Consider the following 15,420-nt stretch of genomic DNA (forward strand, 5'->3'; position numbering starts at 1 on the left):
AATTAGCCACTGAGGTCAATGCAAAAACATTTTAATGTTTTTTCTCCCACTGAGTCTAACAAGCTTTCCTGAGAGATATTTGGCTACTGTTGTGTTAAGAAAAATGTTTCAGAAATACTTACCAACTACAATATGATCTAAGTTATGTTTAGTAATTTAGGGCTATTAAACCTAATAAATCAATTACTTTTCTGTCAGCAATTTTACCCCTGTTCATGCTGAGGTAGAAAGAGCTGGCATAAGTATTTCAGTCAGGTTTTTGAAAGCATCGAAGAACACAATCAGCAGAAACTGAACAACTTAATGACCAACGGCTTGCCTTAGATCATGGTATTGTTTTTGTACTAGTACTAGTACTTTTGAGCTTATGTGAATTGTTTGACACTGACCATAGAGAGAACTTGGTTTACAAAGAAACCACGTTCTTAATCTTGAGTCCTTAAACAATATGCAGGCCAGTAAATAAAAATGAATTATGTTGATAATGGTTTATATGACAAAAAGTATGTGGACACCTCACTATGAGCTATTACTGTATGAACTATTTGAGAATGAAGACTCAAATTTACATTTACATTTTCAGCATTTAGCAGACGCTTTTATCCAAAGCGACTTACAGTCGTGACAGTATACAGTCTAAGCAATTGAGGGTTAAGGGCCTTGCTCAAGGGCCCAACAGTTGCAACCTGGCAGAGGTAAGGCTTGAACCGGCAACCCTCTGATTACTAGTCCAGCACCTTAACCACTAGGCTACAGCTGCCCTACAAATGAATATATAATCATACATATAGCTGACATATAGCTTGCACTGATTACAGTATCATACTCACCTGCCATGCCACTAACAGCTAATCAGAAGTCTTAGGGCCTCATTAAACAATAATTCACTTTATCTGGTGGAGGCCTAATAAATCCTAACCTTATAGCCAGCCCTTTGTTGGCTTATTTTTCTGAGGCTGTTTTGCTTGGCTCAAACCATCCTGGCTTTTCAACCAGAGCATATTTCTGCATTCTTTTTTTCCCCTGGAGAACTCAGCTAGTGTGACATCTTATGGGATCTAGCCCTTTTATAGGGCACCACAATAAGTGGACCCCAGACAGGAATTCATGCTAAATGCAAGCAGCGTCAGTAGGTGGAGTGGCAGCTCCGATTGCTGTCTTCCTGTTAAGCTGCAGTTCCTTATCTTTATTTTTTTCTCAAACACTTGGATTTTTTCCACGATGGTGGACCGAGTAGCTAGCAGATAGGAGACAGTCGGTTCTGTCTTCATCTCTTTCCTGTTTTCTCTTTCTCTTCCTTTGCTCTGGGCTGCAGATTTTGATTTGGTTTTCGTTTAATGCTTTTATATTTTCAACCATTTTGTATTTAGTTAATAGTTATTCCCTCTTTTCGTGGCTTTTTAGCCACAGCATTGTTTCCCCTTGGCTAAGCATCCTGCAAACGGGGTTTATTTCTTACATCTCGCAGTCCCGGAGCTCCACCTGGTGACTCCATGGCGAGGTGCAAACAGTTTAAAAATTACAGAGATTTTTAAAAGAAATAATCTTTACAATAAGATGTTTTTCCTCTGCACAATCATTGTATTACAAGATGCTAAATATTTAGAAAGAAAGTCTAGCTTCATTTTTAAACAGCAAAGACTGTGGAGTGAGGAGGTGGAGTGAAGGGCATCTGGATGCATAGCTACAACAAGGCTAGCAAGCAGAATGTAAATTAGCCAACCCAGGTTCTGTTTTTTAGATGCTTATTTTTAGTTATGATACACTTATATCAATCACATTGTCACAAACATTATGTTCAATTGTGCTACCCACCTAATTTGCAAAAGTAGGAACAATTTATAATAAGCAAGTGCACATTTAAACAACAAAGATGCTTTAGCTTGTATCTTTGTAACAAGCTAATAACATTAACATTGTTGTGCTATTACCCAGTGCAACTTAAATATTACTGAATCACATAGACCCAACGATTACCATTACTAAATTACTAATGTTAATGTATTAGATAAGTTAAGAATATAAAAAGTATGAATTATTTAGTGACTCAGCTAATAATATAGTCATACACCACTTCTCAAATGTAGAAATGTCACAACCTCGCCACTGATTTAAACTGAAACTGATTTAAGCAGTCGTTTTCCTATTATAAATGCAGTTTTCCTATTATAAAATTATTGTATTTTTTCTCCCAGTTAGCTGATTGTTCTTTGCCTGAGAACACACTACAGCATATTCATGACTAAACATGTTTGAGTCTCTCTGGAGGGGGCTGATTTTTTTTTTTACACAACAAACATTCCTGGTAAACATGTCATTGTAAGCCTCACTACAGCTACAGAACTGGTTAGTGCAGTTAACTAGTTAGTGCAGGGAAAATGAAGGGTAACTGTATACATGAAACAGTTGTGACCAATTGTCCCTGTTCTTTAAAAACAATAATAGATTAATGTTTTGCAACTGACTGCTGGTGTAAACAGTCAGACCTTAAAGCCCTGTAAGTTCCAGATGGTTAATTGGTCAATCCCCAGACGCCTGGTGTTCCAGCTTCTGACATCACAGTGCCCGCCTCTACTCCCTCCCCATTCTAGCAACAGTCAGGGAGCACCAGTAGGAAGAGAACTATTAGGGCACTGCTTGGTGTTTGTGTGTGAGACTGTATTAGTGTGTAAACTAAAGGCTGGAATTATATTAAATGATGTCCACCGAGGAGAATGAACTTACTCAGACACCCTTGCTCAAGATCTGGGTGCCATGGGCTGGAGGCTCCCTCAACCAAAGGAGAGGCTGTGAGTGTTTAACAGTATTGGCTTGCTGTAGTTGTTGTTGTTGTTGTTGTAGTAGTAGTTCATTCATTCATTCATGTGAAGACTGCACATGTTTTGTAATAGATAAGTAAAAGAAAACATTATCTAAATCTCTGAAACTGAGCTGTGTTTTCTTTATTTTCTCAAACTCCTGGCTTTCTTCTCTTCAGCAAGTGAGATGAATGAAAATGAAAGCATTTAGCATGCAGTAGCTGATCATGCTTCTTTGGCTGTTCTGTTTTTTCTGTGCTCAACGTCCATTCCATCCCTTCCCCCATGCAACGAGTCTTTGGTTCCTGCCTCAAGCACTGTCAAACTGTGCTCAGACAGTTACACTGTATAAAAGCTTTTTTTTTTTACTTGGTAGGCAGTATTAATTCATTGATTTCCAATCAAGTACATTAAATCAGTGATTCTTTTTAATGATTACATTATTACAAGTTGATAGTTGTAATGTATTTAAAGTTCAGTAGTTGATTAGTGACTGTTTAAACAATTGCTGAGTAAAACAAAAGCAACACATCCCAGAAAACACTGGTTTGTTTGCATTCTTGTTAATGATCACATTGTCAACATGTGTCTTTCACTTCACCAAAATCTTTACAGCATACCAATAAAACATGCCAGACATTTAAGCCAGTGTTTTATTATACTACTGTACTAAAAATCATGGTCAGCAACTGCAGATCACCTTGTGTCCACTGGAGCCAAAATTTTACAACATTCACCCTTTATTACCAGATGATCATCTTGCTTAGCTTTGTGGTCAGTTTTTTACAAAACATTTATAAGAAATTCATCGTATTAAATATTTTAAAATGTATCCAAATATTTTAAATATATATTTTTTTTTAAATTAGAATGTCATAAATAATTACATTCGCTTACGCTACTTTTTATTTTTAAGCATTAGTCACATGCATGAAACTGATTTTTATTTTTAAAAAGATGATAACATTCAGTAGAAAAATAGCTCATGAGCTGAGAAGTGGGGTTCTACAGTGGCTTTTGGTTCTGGAAGCCTCCAAGCAATTGAGGGTTAAGGGCCCAACAAAGGCAATCTGCCAACGGTGGGGCTTGAACCAGGGATCTTAACCACCAACACCAACATATGCTTCCAACTTTGGAAACAGTGAGGAAGGCCCTTTCCTCTGTCACGTGGAGGCTATCATAGTTGCAAAGGGTGCTACCTTATATTAATGTCCCTAGTTTTTAAATGGGATGTCCAACAAGCTTGTCAGTTGGTCACATAGTGTACATTGGCCAGGGTATGCATACCACTTGCACCCAGTGTTTATGGGTGACTCTGGAGCAACCAGTATACTGATCATTTTTTGTTTTATTTTTATATACTGTATTTACACATACGCACCGACATATCTCAGTGAAAAGGCTAATTATATATTGGTTTAATTATGGTATTCTTTTTTCTCAGCCTCAAGACCTCAGTTCACAAACTCCCCAACCTTGATTGTAATGGTGGGTCTTCCTGCCAGAGGAAAGACTTATATCTCCAGGAAACTCACACGCTACCTCAACTGGATTGGTGTCCCAACTCAAGGTAGCATCTGTTTATATATTCTATGTTGTCTATGTAATCTGTGTTTTGCTTGTGATATACATAATACTGCTAATCAGTGGCTAAATGAAAAAGGACTAGCCAAAACTGGTGAACCTACACTGAGATGTTTTAAAGTGCCTATAAAGTTTCTCATCAGACGGACTAAGAATGAGGCAAATACCTTCCAAATTCAAATTTTCAAAAAATTATATGACCTTTTTCTCCCCCAGTCTTTAATTTGGGCCAGTACAGAAGAGATGCAGTCAGTTACAAAAACTATGAATTCTTTCGTCCAGACAATGAAGAGGCCATGAAGATCCGCAGGTAATACCAATGAACTTGCATGCACTCTACTTTGACATTTACAGGTTGTGTGTGTCTTTTTTACACAGATTTATAGTGGTTATTTGGGTGGTTTGTTAGTTACAGATTAGGTACAGACCTATAAGTTTTTTTTCTTTAGCGTTTAGGATCTAGGATCTAAAGTTTTTTTAGAATTATAGCTAAAGCATCAATGCTGTTACGTCAGCAAACAGAGGTTGAACAAAGAACTGAATGCTGGTGTCTCAATAGTAATTAAATACATTTTTTAAACATTTTTATTTTTTATTTTCTTTCAATACATGTACTATAATTAAAGGTAGGTGTCTAATATATCAGTGTCAGACTAAGTTAATTAACCTGAAAATTAAATTTTCATTTAATTTTAACCCATCTTTAGCAAGGGTGGCAATAAATCTGAAGCTAATTGTAAACATATTGCGATGTGTGGCCTTTTTGTTATTGGGTTTAATTTGTGAGGTTAATGACCAAATTGATATTTTGTTTGCAGAGCCTGTGTTTTAAATGCCCTTAAGGACATTGCTAACTACCTCAACAAGGACCAAGGACAAGTAGCGGTGAGTAGGAGGGGGGATGAGATTTTATAATTTTTTTTATTTACATATTTTATTTGTGCTTTACGTACAATGTGTGCAAAATTGTGTTTCCTTCAGTAAGACATGAGCAGTGATATACAGGTATGATGAAAATTATGGTAAAAGCCCCTTTCAGCGTCTGCAGTTTAACCATTAGTTCATTTTAGTTATTGGTACCTTGGAATTTGTTACAAAATTAACTTGGCAGACCAAGTCATGCATATACAAAAGGTTTAGATTGTACACTTGGAGTTAATTTGCAAACTAAGCTAACTTGGCTCCAAGTTTACCTTGTATTACAAACACAAAACACATTCATACATTTAAATCAATGTACTTTAGCATACTCCTACTTTTCCTATTGAATAATGTATTGTTGGGTAATATTAAATAATTCTTAGTCCGTACACTTTCCTCTATTTGAAGCATATTATTTAAATTAATCTTTTACTGATGTGTTTTCCAGGTATTTGATGCCACTAACACCACCAGGGAGAGAAGAGGGGTCATCATCAGCTTTGTCAAGGAAAGGGGCTACAAGGCAGGTGCAGGGATATCTGTTACCCTAAAATTACATCTTACATTTATCTGTATTTAAATTGCTCCTTACAATTAAAAACTGATACCCATGCTCATGCTCCCATGTCTTTTAGGTATTCTTCATCGAGTCCATTTGTGATGATCCAGAAATAATTGAGGCAAATATAATGGTAAATGAGCATATACACATCTACAACTAGCTAAATAGCTGTAACACCTTTTGAGGGAAAAACACTTCAATTTGTCGTTTTGTTTATCATGACAGGAAGTGAAAGTGAGTAGCCCGGACTATGTGAACTGTGACAAGGAAGAGGCGGTGGATGATTTCCTGAAGAGGATAGAATGCTACAAGACGACCTATGTTAGCCTGGACGAGGAAAAGGACAAGTATGCAGACTCAGTCACATACTTACATACTACATGTCCAAAGGAACTGTAAGGACTGTAGAACTGTAGACTGTAGAACATGTCATTTTCAAACCACATGCTTTTTAACCATGTTTCTTATTATTATTCAGCTGTTTCTAAGCCCACACTAAAGTAAAGTAAAGCTTGCCTGACTGTGGGCAGTGACACTTGTGTTTTTAATTTATGGCAGTTTAGTTAATTGGTTCTTAGATTACATCAGATCATCCCGCCAAATTGCCTTTGAGCATAAGGTCACAGTTTGGGTTTTCTTTCTGAAGTTGGCAAACCGACCACTGTTCCATGTACTTTGAACTAAAGTTGATATTTTTGACATGTAGAAATATATGATCTGCTTTCTCATATCTAAGCAGAGCTAAACACTAAATTAGTAATCTAAGTTGCTGTTTGTATATGTTTGACCATAGATTTAATTGAATCACAATACATATCATAGCACTGCGTTTTATTACAATGTTGTTAAATTTTTAATACCTATTATGGGCACTACTTCTGTGGATAAAAAACTAAGAATATTTTTACTGTAGGCCAGGTAATAGCAAAAAAGTCAATAAAGAAAACATGACATTTTGCATAGAGGACTTATTGTTACAGGGGATGATTGTCCAGGACACTTGGGGACCTTCCATTGTTAATACACACATTCTTTTTCTATCTTTTGTGCCTAACAGGAATCTGTCCTATATTAAGATTTTCAACGTGGGCTCCAAGTATTTGGTGAACAGAGTCCAGGATCATATCCAGAGCCGGATAGTTTACTACCTCATGAACATCCATGTCACACCACGCTGCATATACCTTAGCCGGCATGGGGAGAGCGAGCTGAACCTGCAGGGACGCATCGGAGGGGACTCTGGGCTCTCCTCACAAGGCAAAAGTGTAGGACGTGCCCTACAGAATTAGTAAAAGAATAAAAGCAGAGGGCAGCTCGGGTGGTTCAGCAGTCTGATGGTGCTTATCACACATAATTTGCCACTTTTATAAACTGCTTTATCCTTTATACTGGAATAACTGGGTAAAAAGCAGGAATACCCTGGACAGGGTTAAATGTGAATTTACTTAAAGATGATCTCTTCAAATTCATAAGATTCTGTACTTAATTACACCATGGCTGAGAACAGTATTTATCTAAAACTGTTTTGCATAGTAAATAAAATTTGTAGGTTTTGTATTATAACATTTTAACAAACATTTTGGTTAACAATAAATCTAAAGATAAGAGTGGGCCCTCCTGCTGACAGATAAGCAGGGAGCTCAGATCGCAGAATCAGTGGCTAAGTGTGCCCATCCCCAAACAATGGATCTTACTATTGGGAGGTGTTTAATTGTAATTGTTTTATATTTAGATCTTAATTTGTTAATAAGTGACACAGTACATAGCATTACCTTAGAGTTTTAGTGGATAGAGTTTCCCTTTCCTTTTTGAGATATGCTGAATGGATGTCATTTTTTTCAGTATGCTACAGCCCTTGCAGAGTTCATCAGAAGTCAAGACATAAAAGATCTAAAAGTTTGGACGAGCCACATGAAAAGAACCATACAGACAGCCGAGACTCTTGAAGTTATGTACGAGCAGTGGAAGCCCTTGAATGAGATTGATGCTGTAAGATGTTATTGTTTACTTACTGTATATATTACATAAGTACATACCAATATAACTTCAGATCTATCTAATCACTATGCAATGTAATATCCAACTCTAATTTAAGGGTGTCTGTGAAGACATGACATATGAAGAGATCCAGGAGAACTTCCCAGAGGAGTTTGCCATGAGAGACCAAGACAAGTATCGGTACAGATATCCCAAGGGAGAGGTAAGCCGAATTCTAAATTGTTTAGTGTTGAAATGTCAATCAAGCAATACACAACATGACTTTTTAGCACATAACCTGATCTGCTTGGCCCAGTTTATTCAAAAAAATATATTTATTTAAAAAAAAACACGCAATCCTGGCTGAGCTGTTGTTACTACTAGACATATAGACTTAAACAAGGGGCAGCTTTATTAGAGCACAATTGTACCATCTGACTTGTTGGAAAGGTGGCATTCTATGACAATGGCACATGTTTTGTAGTCTTATGAAGACCTGGTGCATCGTTTAGAGCCAGTCATCATGGAACTGGAGAGACAGGAGAATGTCTTGGTCATCTGCCACCAGGCAGTCATGCGATGTCTGTTGGCCTACTTTCTGGACAAAAGCTCAGGTTAGAAACCAAGGATGGCTGCTAGCTAACCGCCTCTTGTTGACACTGAACTGTTCATTAGCGACTATGTGATATGCTGTTAATGTCAATGGCAAGTAAGTAAAAAATTCTGTTTTCTTTTTCCTTCACAGATGAACTTCCATACCTGAAATGTCCTCTCCATACTGTACTCAAACTAACACCCATGGCCTACGGTCAGTATATGTGAAAAAGTTTGTGTCTGGCTCCACTGTCTGTCTATGTCTGTATACACTGTCTATATAATACACACTATATACTGACCATGAGCTTGTTGGACACCCCATTTCATAAACAATTGGAATTAAAATAAGTGACCTCTATGTGATCTTTCAACAGCAGCCACTCTTTTGAGTAGGCTTCTCACAAAACTTTGAAGTATGTCTGTGGGAATTTGTGCCCATTTAGTCAAAAGAACAATTGTATGGCTGGGCACTGATATTGGTCAAGAAAGCCTCAGTTGATAATTGACACCTTTTTATTACACCTGTTAGCAATTACTAATTGCTGTGGCTGAAACACGGAATTTAATAATTAGAAGGGGTGTCCCAATACTTGTCCATATAGTATATGTGTATCTATCTATCTTTATATATACTTACAACTACCAAGTGCAATTATTATTATGTAAGTATAAAAGGAAGCAATTGTGTTTTAATATTTCATTGTTGCCATTTATAGGATGCAAAGTGGAGTCTGTATATTTAAACATCAAGGCAGTCAACACACACAGAGAAAAACCTTCGGTAATTCCCAAAATAGACAAATAAATTACAAACTGTCTTCAATTAATGTATTTAGCAATATCTACAATATGCATTTCATGTGTTTTCCAGAATGTGGATGTGACCAGACTACCAGAAGAAGCCCTGCTGACTGTTCCAGAGCATTTCTGACATATGGCATCATGTTATGGTGAAGACAGTTAAAGTCAAAAGTTTACATATATTTGTATGCAACGTGTATGTCATTGCAGTCTGGTCCATTCTGGTCCATATACTTGATTTCTCACTGTTTTGACACTGGTTGTTCCTGATGTAGCTTATACACTGTGAAGGGCTCAATGGCTAAGCTGTTTGGCCACTTCCCCCCCTTCAGACATAACCAATTGTGTCTCCCAAGTGGCTGAAAGCACCACTAGGATTTGTGGGCTATCACAAGTTACGGCTGCACTATCAAGAGCCCATATCACTAATTAATTGTTGGTGACAGCCCCGGTTCTGGACTGCTTTGCTTGGGGGGGCAGTAAAACCTAATGAGGGGGCATGTTGATAGTCATGTTTTTGAAGCCAGAAATATATTCAAGGCTTGATTTGTGCATGAATGATGACAGCCAAGCTATTGATACTGGCTTAAAGTGATGTATGAGGTAAAGAAATAAAAATGCATGTTTTCGAACTTAAACTTAAAACCCAATGATTAAAAAATACATGTTGATTATGTAAATGGAGAAAAAAGATTATCTAATTGTATTTCATTTTAATTCGCCCCCTTAATTAAATTGCCATTACTAATAGAACAACTCTATTTCTTGAAAGGCTTTAATACAAATTTAAGTCAAAGCTGAAAAATGTACCTACACACAGACTGAGAATATTCAAACGTGGAAACGTGTTTACCAGTATACCTGCCTCTCGCTCACACTAACAGAACATATACTGCCGAACTGAACTGTTTGGGGCAGTCTGCCGATTTTTATATGACTCAAAGAGCCAATCAGGAATAAGCAAGGAAATATCTTCACACTGTAAAACAAAATGCATTTTTGTGATTGGTTCAGAGATAATTTTAAAAATAGCCGTTGCTTGCATTGTGCTTGGGGGGGCAAAGACACAATTTGGGGGGGCAATGCCCCCCTCAGCCCCCCCCCCCCCCCCCTAGCGCCGGCCCTGGTTGGTGATTATAACTGACTTACTGATTTTTGTGCTTAGTAAAATAAACATAGTTTGATTGCACCAATTAGATTGAGGACAACAGGACAGTTTGGTTTAGATACTCTGTTCAGATCCCAGAAAGCAAATGATTTAATGTCACTTAAAGCCAGTTCTAAACAAACTCAGACACCAAATTCAACAGACAAAATGCACAGACAATTCACTTTATGTATATTTTAGCTCATCTTTAAAAAAAACTAAGGAAAAAACACAATAAGCTTGTGAGACTTGTGAAAGTGTAATTGTGTTTAATCATTCAGTCACTAAAAAAGAACAGTTTAAGAAATTACTGACATCCCATGACGGCCATTGCATACATGTTCCTTACAAGTCAAGGTCAGCTTTTTACTTTAATGGTATTGAATAAACTGTTAATGCTTTAGCCCTGTAGTCATTGTGCAGAAATATGACAGGTCTGAAAATGTGAAAAAAATGTAAGTTTTAAGCTATGGTTGTTTACAAAAGATGCTATGTTTACAATATGTGATATTTAGATTGTACAGTTCATGCTCATTATTGTGTAAAAGCTCTACTGGGTAGATATTTGGAAGAGATTTTATTTTCTTTAGTATCAAAATGTGACAATAAATGTTACACAATTGAACACACTTTTGTTAAAGTGTCATGTGTTTGAGAAATCAATGCCTAAAAGTAGAGGAGTACTTCTCATGTACATACAACCTGTCAGTCACATTATACTGTACATGATGGGTAACAATGCCAAACTAATAAACAAGAGTAAAAGAGAGCTGCTTTTTGATAAACTGGTTATTCTGGATAAATAAATTAATTGATCCACAATGTAGAAATTAATTATTATTAATGAAACGCGTCGAGCGTTTATACTACTTAAATAACGAGGTCTCCTAAACAAAATAAGCGAGCATTGTGCTCACATTTGATAATAATTTCTAATTTTCTTTCTTCGTCCTTTCTTTTTCTTTAGACGTTCAGCTCTTTCTATCCTTTCCCTTACGATTATCTAAATAAATAATATATATAAATATACCTCTCGGGAAAACCGATAACATACCGGCTCAGTCAATGACAAAGACTCAGCACTAGAAGTGGGCGCCGGATCGATCCGAATATCGATAGTATCAATAACAACCTTGGTATTGGAATCGGATCGATACTAGTGTGCTGAGATCGATACTTAAGTTTTACTTTTGCTCCGCTACATCAGTAAGTTTCTCTGGTTTCATAAGAAAATGGAAACCATGTGTGTACAGACAGTAGCAGCTCCTCTCACATCCTACATGCTCACCTCGCTGCTCCCCTCCTGCTCTGCTGTGTTTTGTTGTGGTACCGTCATGTGACTGAGTGGCACTGAGAGACCAAACACATGTAGCAGTGAGTGAATGATAATGGAATACTGTTTGAATACTGTGCTTTGCACATACAGCAATAGGGGCAATTTTATTGTGTTAAATTATACATACGTACATTATGCACCCTACGCACGCAAATTCACGAAGTAGGCGTAAATCGTCGGTCAGGTTCGTGAATCGGAGCGTGCGTAGTGAGGCTCTCATGCCTGTATTTGTGTTTTGATCAATAAGTGCTCTTTTCTTTTGATTTTGTGCTTACAAATGTAAACAGATTTGTATCTACTTTAAAATATATTAAAATATTTAAAAAGGACACATACTATTAAAATGTTGCATATTTATTCACCTGGCAAGCACAACTACATGGTATGAGTTAACCGTGTGGTGGTGATACGCCATGATAGTAACATTTTACCTCAGAGGTAATGAGAAAGTAAAGCACCCAGAAACAAGTAATCTGACCACTTTAAACATCTGAATTTATCTACAACCCTACTGAGAGCAGCTACTTACAACAATGTATGAATTATAGTATTAAAATATATGATAAGAGTTATAAATACAGAGTGCAGGGACAGTGGTAGCCTAGTGGGTAGAGCTTTGGGCTATCAACCAGAAGATTGGCGGTTCAAATCCAGGCTCTGCTATGCAGCCACTGTTGGGTCCTTGAGCAAGGCCCTTAATCCTGTCTGCTCCAGGGGCGCCGCACGATGGCTAACCCTGCACTCTGACCCCAGCTTCCAAACAAGCTGGGATATGCATATATGTATATATGACAAATAAAGGATATCTTCTTCTTCTTTTAGCAACAGAAGTCACTGCAATTAGCGTAGCAGCTAACACTAGCGACTAAGCTAACAAGTACCGGTGTTGTCACAGCTGTAATGTTTCGTATAGTCAGTGTACTGTACACGGTGTACTAACCTTTATTGTATATCTTTCATAATAATAATAGTGATGGTTTATGTGTTATTTGGGTTTTAGAAAATATCTCAGCTGTAAACTAGTTGGCTGGGCATTGACACATTCACACGGCTGTTATAACTTTATTAGTAGGTTGGGTGGATCGACCCAAATATCGATAGTATCGATACTTCAGTTTATATTCACAACGTTTCTCTCGTTTAATAATAAAGTAGAGACTGTACAGAGAGAAGCAGCTCCTCTCACATCTTTCATGTTCACCTCGCTGTTCCCTCCTGCTCGGCTGTGGCAGTGAAAGACCAACCACGTGTAGCTCTGTGTGTGTGTGTGTGTGTGTGTGTGTATGAGAGAGAGTCGCTGTGTGGGGATAATTTCAGAAAAGTAAAGTGAAAGGAATTATTTTGTTATTATATAATTTGTTCTGAACAAAAACCTCAGCCCTACTCATAAATCATGACACACTGCTCCCCCCTACATGGAAGTAAATAAACTGCTTTTATAAGTAAAAAGTATCGGTATTGGTATCGGATCGATACCAAATTTTGCAGTATCGCGCACCACTACTCAGCACTATGTTGTTGGGAACCTTGCAATAAAATAGCATTAAGCGCAGGTGTTGCACATATTCACTGATGAGCGCGGTGGCTTGTGGGAAATGTAGTTATTGTAAACTACGGCACGCCACTGGGCGCTTTTAATTTCCCACAGAAGCTGCGGAAGCCGCTCGCCTCGTTACAAGCGTGTGTATCAGGTGGAGCAGTATTGTTGAGATTTTTAAACATCTTATTGTCCATTCTGGGAGAACAAAAGCACTTAAACCCCAGATCAAAAAGCCAGCAGCATTCTGGAATCTGAATGTGTGTCTGCTGAAAATACACAAGATGAAGATTAATACATTGCTGCAATCACTAACTGTACACCTACAATAAGTGCTAACAGGGTGTATTCTTAATAAAGAGCCAAGTACGTTTAAACACTGTTTTAAAATGTCAGCAACACAGCTGCATCTGATAAACTCGTGTCAGGATAAACACACACCGCCAGGTAATCACCATGTCATTGCAGTGCTGGTCACCCATCCAAACATCACCTGGTCAGTGGAGTCTTATGGAAGGGGTCCGTACATGATATGTAGGCTGTAGGTATGGCGGCTTTTCTGTCTTAACATCTGGGCCTGACCTTACAATTGCTACTTTGATCGAATGGGAACAATTCTTACAGACACAATCGAAAATCTTGTGGAAAGAGTGGAGAGGTGAGGCTGTTACAGCTGCAAAGGGAGAGGTATTTTATAAATGTCAGTGGGTTTGGAATTAGCACAACAAGCTTATTATCAGATGTCCACATACTCTTATCCATGTACTGTTAGTGAATGAATAAACTTTGTTGATTACACAATGAACGCTGGCCCCTCAGTCAGTAGTACCCTCAAAGGCTATAGCTTACAAAACAGTCAATCAGTACAGAAAGAGATTATGTTTTATGTTATACAAGGGATCTTCGAAAAGTTTCCGCACTTATACATTTTCATTGGAAATAGTAAGGGTGGGAGAAGTAGTAATTGGTCATGTCTGAGAGACTGAGAGAGAGCTTATAGTCTGGATTTAGCTCCATCTGATTTCCAACTTTTTGGACGCTCAAAGAAGCTTTAAGGGGAAGAAGATTTTTTATGTGATGATGTGAAAGCAGCGGTGCATCAGTGGCTATGCTGGGAAAAATGCATCGAAAGGTGACTGTAGAAAAGTAATGTAATTTGTTTTTGAAATTCTTAAGAAATAGAGTTGTAAAAGTGTGGAAACTTTGGGGAAAAGGACATTCTAGAACTTTCTACACCTCCAAAATAATAATAATCTTTTTTGATGTCTGCTTAACAGACAATACAATCTTGCTGCTATGACAGGCTATCACTTAGGTGTATAAACATTTGACTGCAGCTGTATATAGGCTACTTATATAGACCTATGGTTAAATAGAAAAAGCACGGTGTTGTTGGGAATAGACAGAACGCACAAGGCGGGTATTCACGGGTTAACGATCTCTAAATAGTCTAACAAGACGACGTGAAATTTCCAGACGAGAGCTGCACTTGAACCCTGGCCAAAAACAGCTCCCCTATTTAATACATATGTATCAGTGTCTCAGGTACGAGACTCCATGTCTCCTCCAGTCCTTTTCCAGCGCCGAGTGGAAACAGCGCCGAGTTCCGCCCCAAAACCCGAAAACACACAGCTGTCTGTCCCAGAATGATCCATGTGTGGGAATGAGCGGACAGAACGATCGCTTCCAAACACCGGAGGCTCCTGCAGAACAGAAGAAAGTAATCGTAAAGTGAAATAAACTGGGAATGGATTTGGACTGGTTTGGGTTCGCGGTGCGACTGTTGTTTATAGTTGCGGGGCTGAGATGCGACTCCACCAGCGTCCCTCTCACGGTGAGTCTCTACCTCATTTACATCTTTTTATTTTATTTTATTTTATTTTATTCTGACAAGTAATTAAAATCAAAAACTTTTTTTTATCTAAGTATTCAGACCATTTGCTGTAGTCAGGTTTATCCTGTTTGCTTTAATATTTCAGCTGGAATCCACTTGTTGCAAATTCATGAATCATAAGTCAAGGCACTGGTTAGGCTATCAGATGGTCACTGGTTCAAGCCCCACCACTGCTTGCCACTGTTGGACCCCTGAGCAAGGTCCCTAACCCTCAATTGCTCTGATTGCATTCAGTCATAATGGTAAGTTGCTTTTGATAGACTGAT

At 37.9% G+C, this 15,420-nt stretch overlaps 1 protein-coding gene across 2 annotated transcripts; it reads left to right on the top strand.

Moving 5' to 3' along the window:
• Positions 1-615: 615 nt before the first annotated feature.
• On the top strand, positions 616-11,142 carry pfkfb1 (6-phosphofructo-2-kinase/fructose-2,6-biphosphatase 1). Of its 2 annotated transcripts, none has more exons than XM_063016195.1 (14): positions 616-695; positions 4,243-4,368; positions 4,599-4,692; positions 5,201-5,267; positions 5,752-5,826; positions 5,939-5,995; positions 6,091-6,212; positions 6,923-7,130; positions 7,708-7,854; positions 7,961-8,065; positions 8,327-8,456; positions 8,588-8,650; positions 9,156-9,220; positions 9,311-11,142. In XM_063016195.1, the coding sequence occupies exons 2-14, from the start codon at positions 4,284-4,286 to the stop codon at positions 9,368-9,370; spliced, it is 1,278 nt and encodes a 425-aa protein (XP_062872265.1). In that variant the 5' UTR covers positions 616-695; positions 4,243-4,283; the 3' UTR covers positions 9,371-11,142. The 2 variants fall into 2 exon arrangements, with proteins under 2 accessions (XP_062872265.1, XP_062872264.1); XM_063016194.1 differs by lacking the exon at positions 616-695 and adding an exon at positions 2,672-2,789.
• The last annotated feature ends 4,278 nt before the right edge of the window (positions 11,143-15,420 follow it).

The sequence above is a fragment of the Trichomycterus rosablanca genome, chromosome 19 (genome assembly GCF_030014385.1).
Source record: "Trichomycterus rosablanca isolate fTriRos1 chromosome 19, fTriRos1.hap1, whole genome shotgun sequence".
NCBI classification, from domain to species: Eukaryota; Metazoa; Chordata; class Actinopteri; order Siluriformes; family Trichomycteridae; genus Trichomycterus; species Trichomycterus rosablanca.

Coding starts and splice junctions, on each gene's coding strand:
- pfkfb1 (XM_063016194.1), top strand. CDS start 2,696: ATGATGTCCACCGAGGAGAATGAACTTACTCAGACACCCTTGCTCAAG. Junction 5,827..5,938: donor TCAAGGAAAGGGGCTACAAG/GCAGGTGCAGGG, acceptor CATGTCTTTTAG/GTATTCTTCATCGAGTCCAT. Junction 5,996..6,090: donor TAATTGAGGCAAATATAATG/GTAAATGAGCAT, acceptor TTATCATGACAG/GAAGTGAAAGTGAGTAGCCC.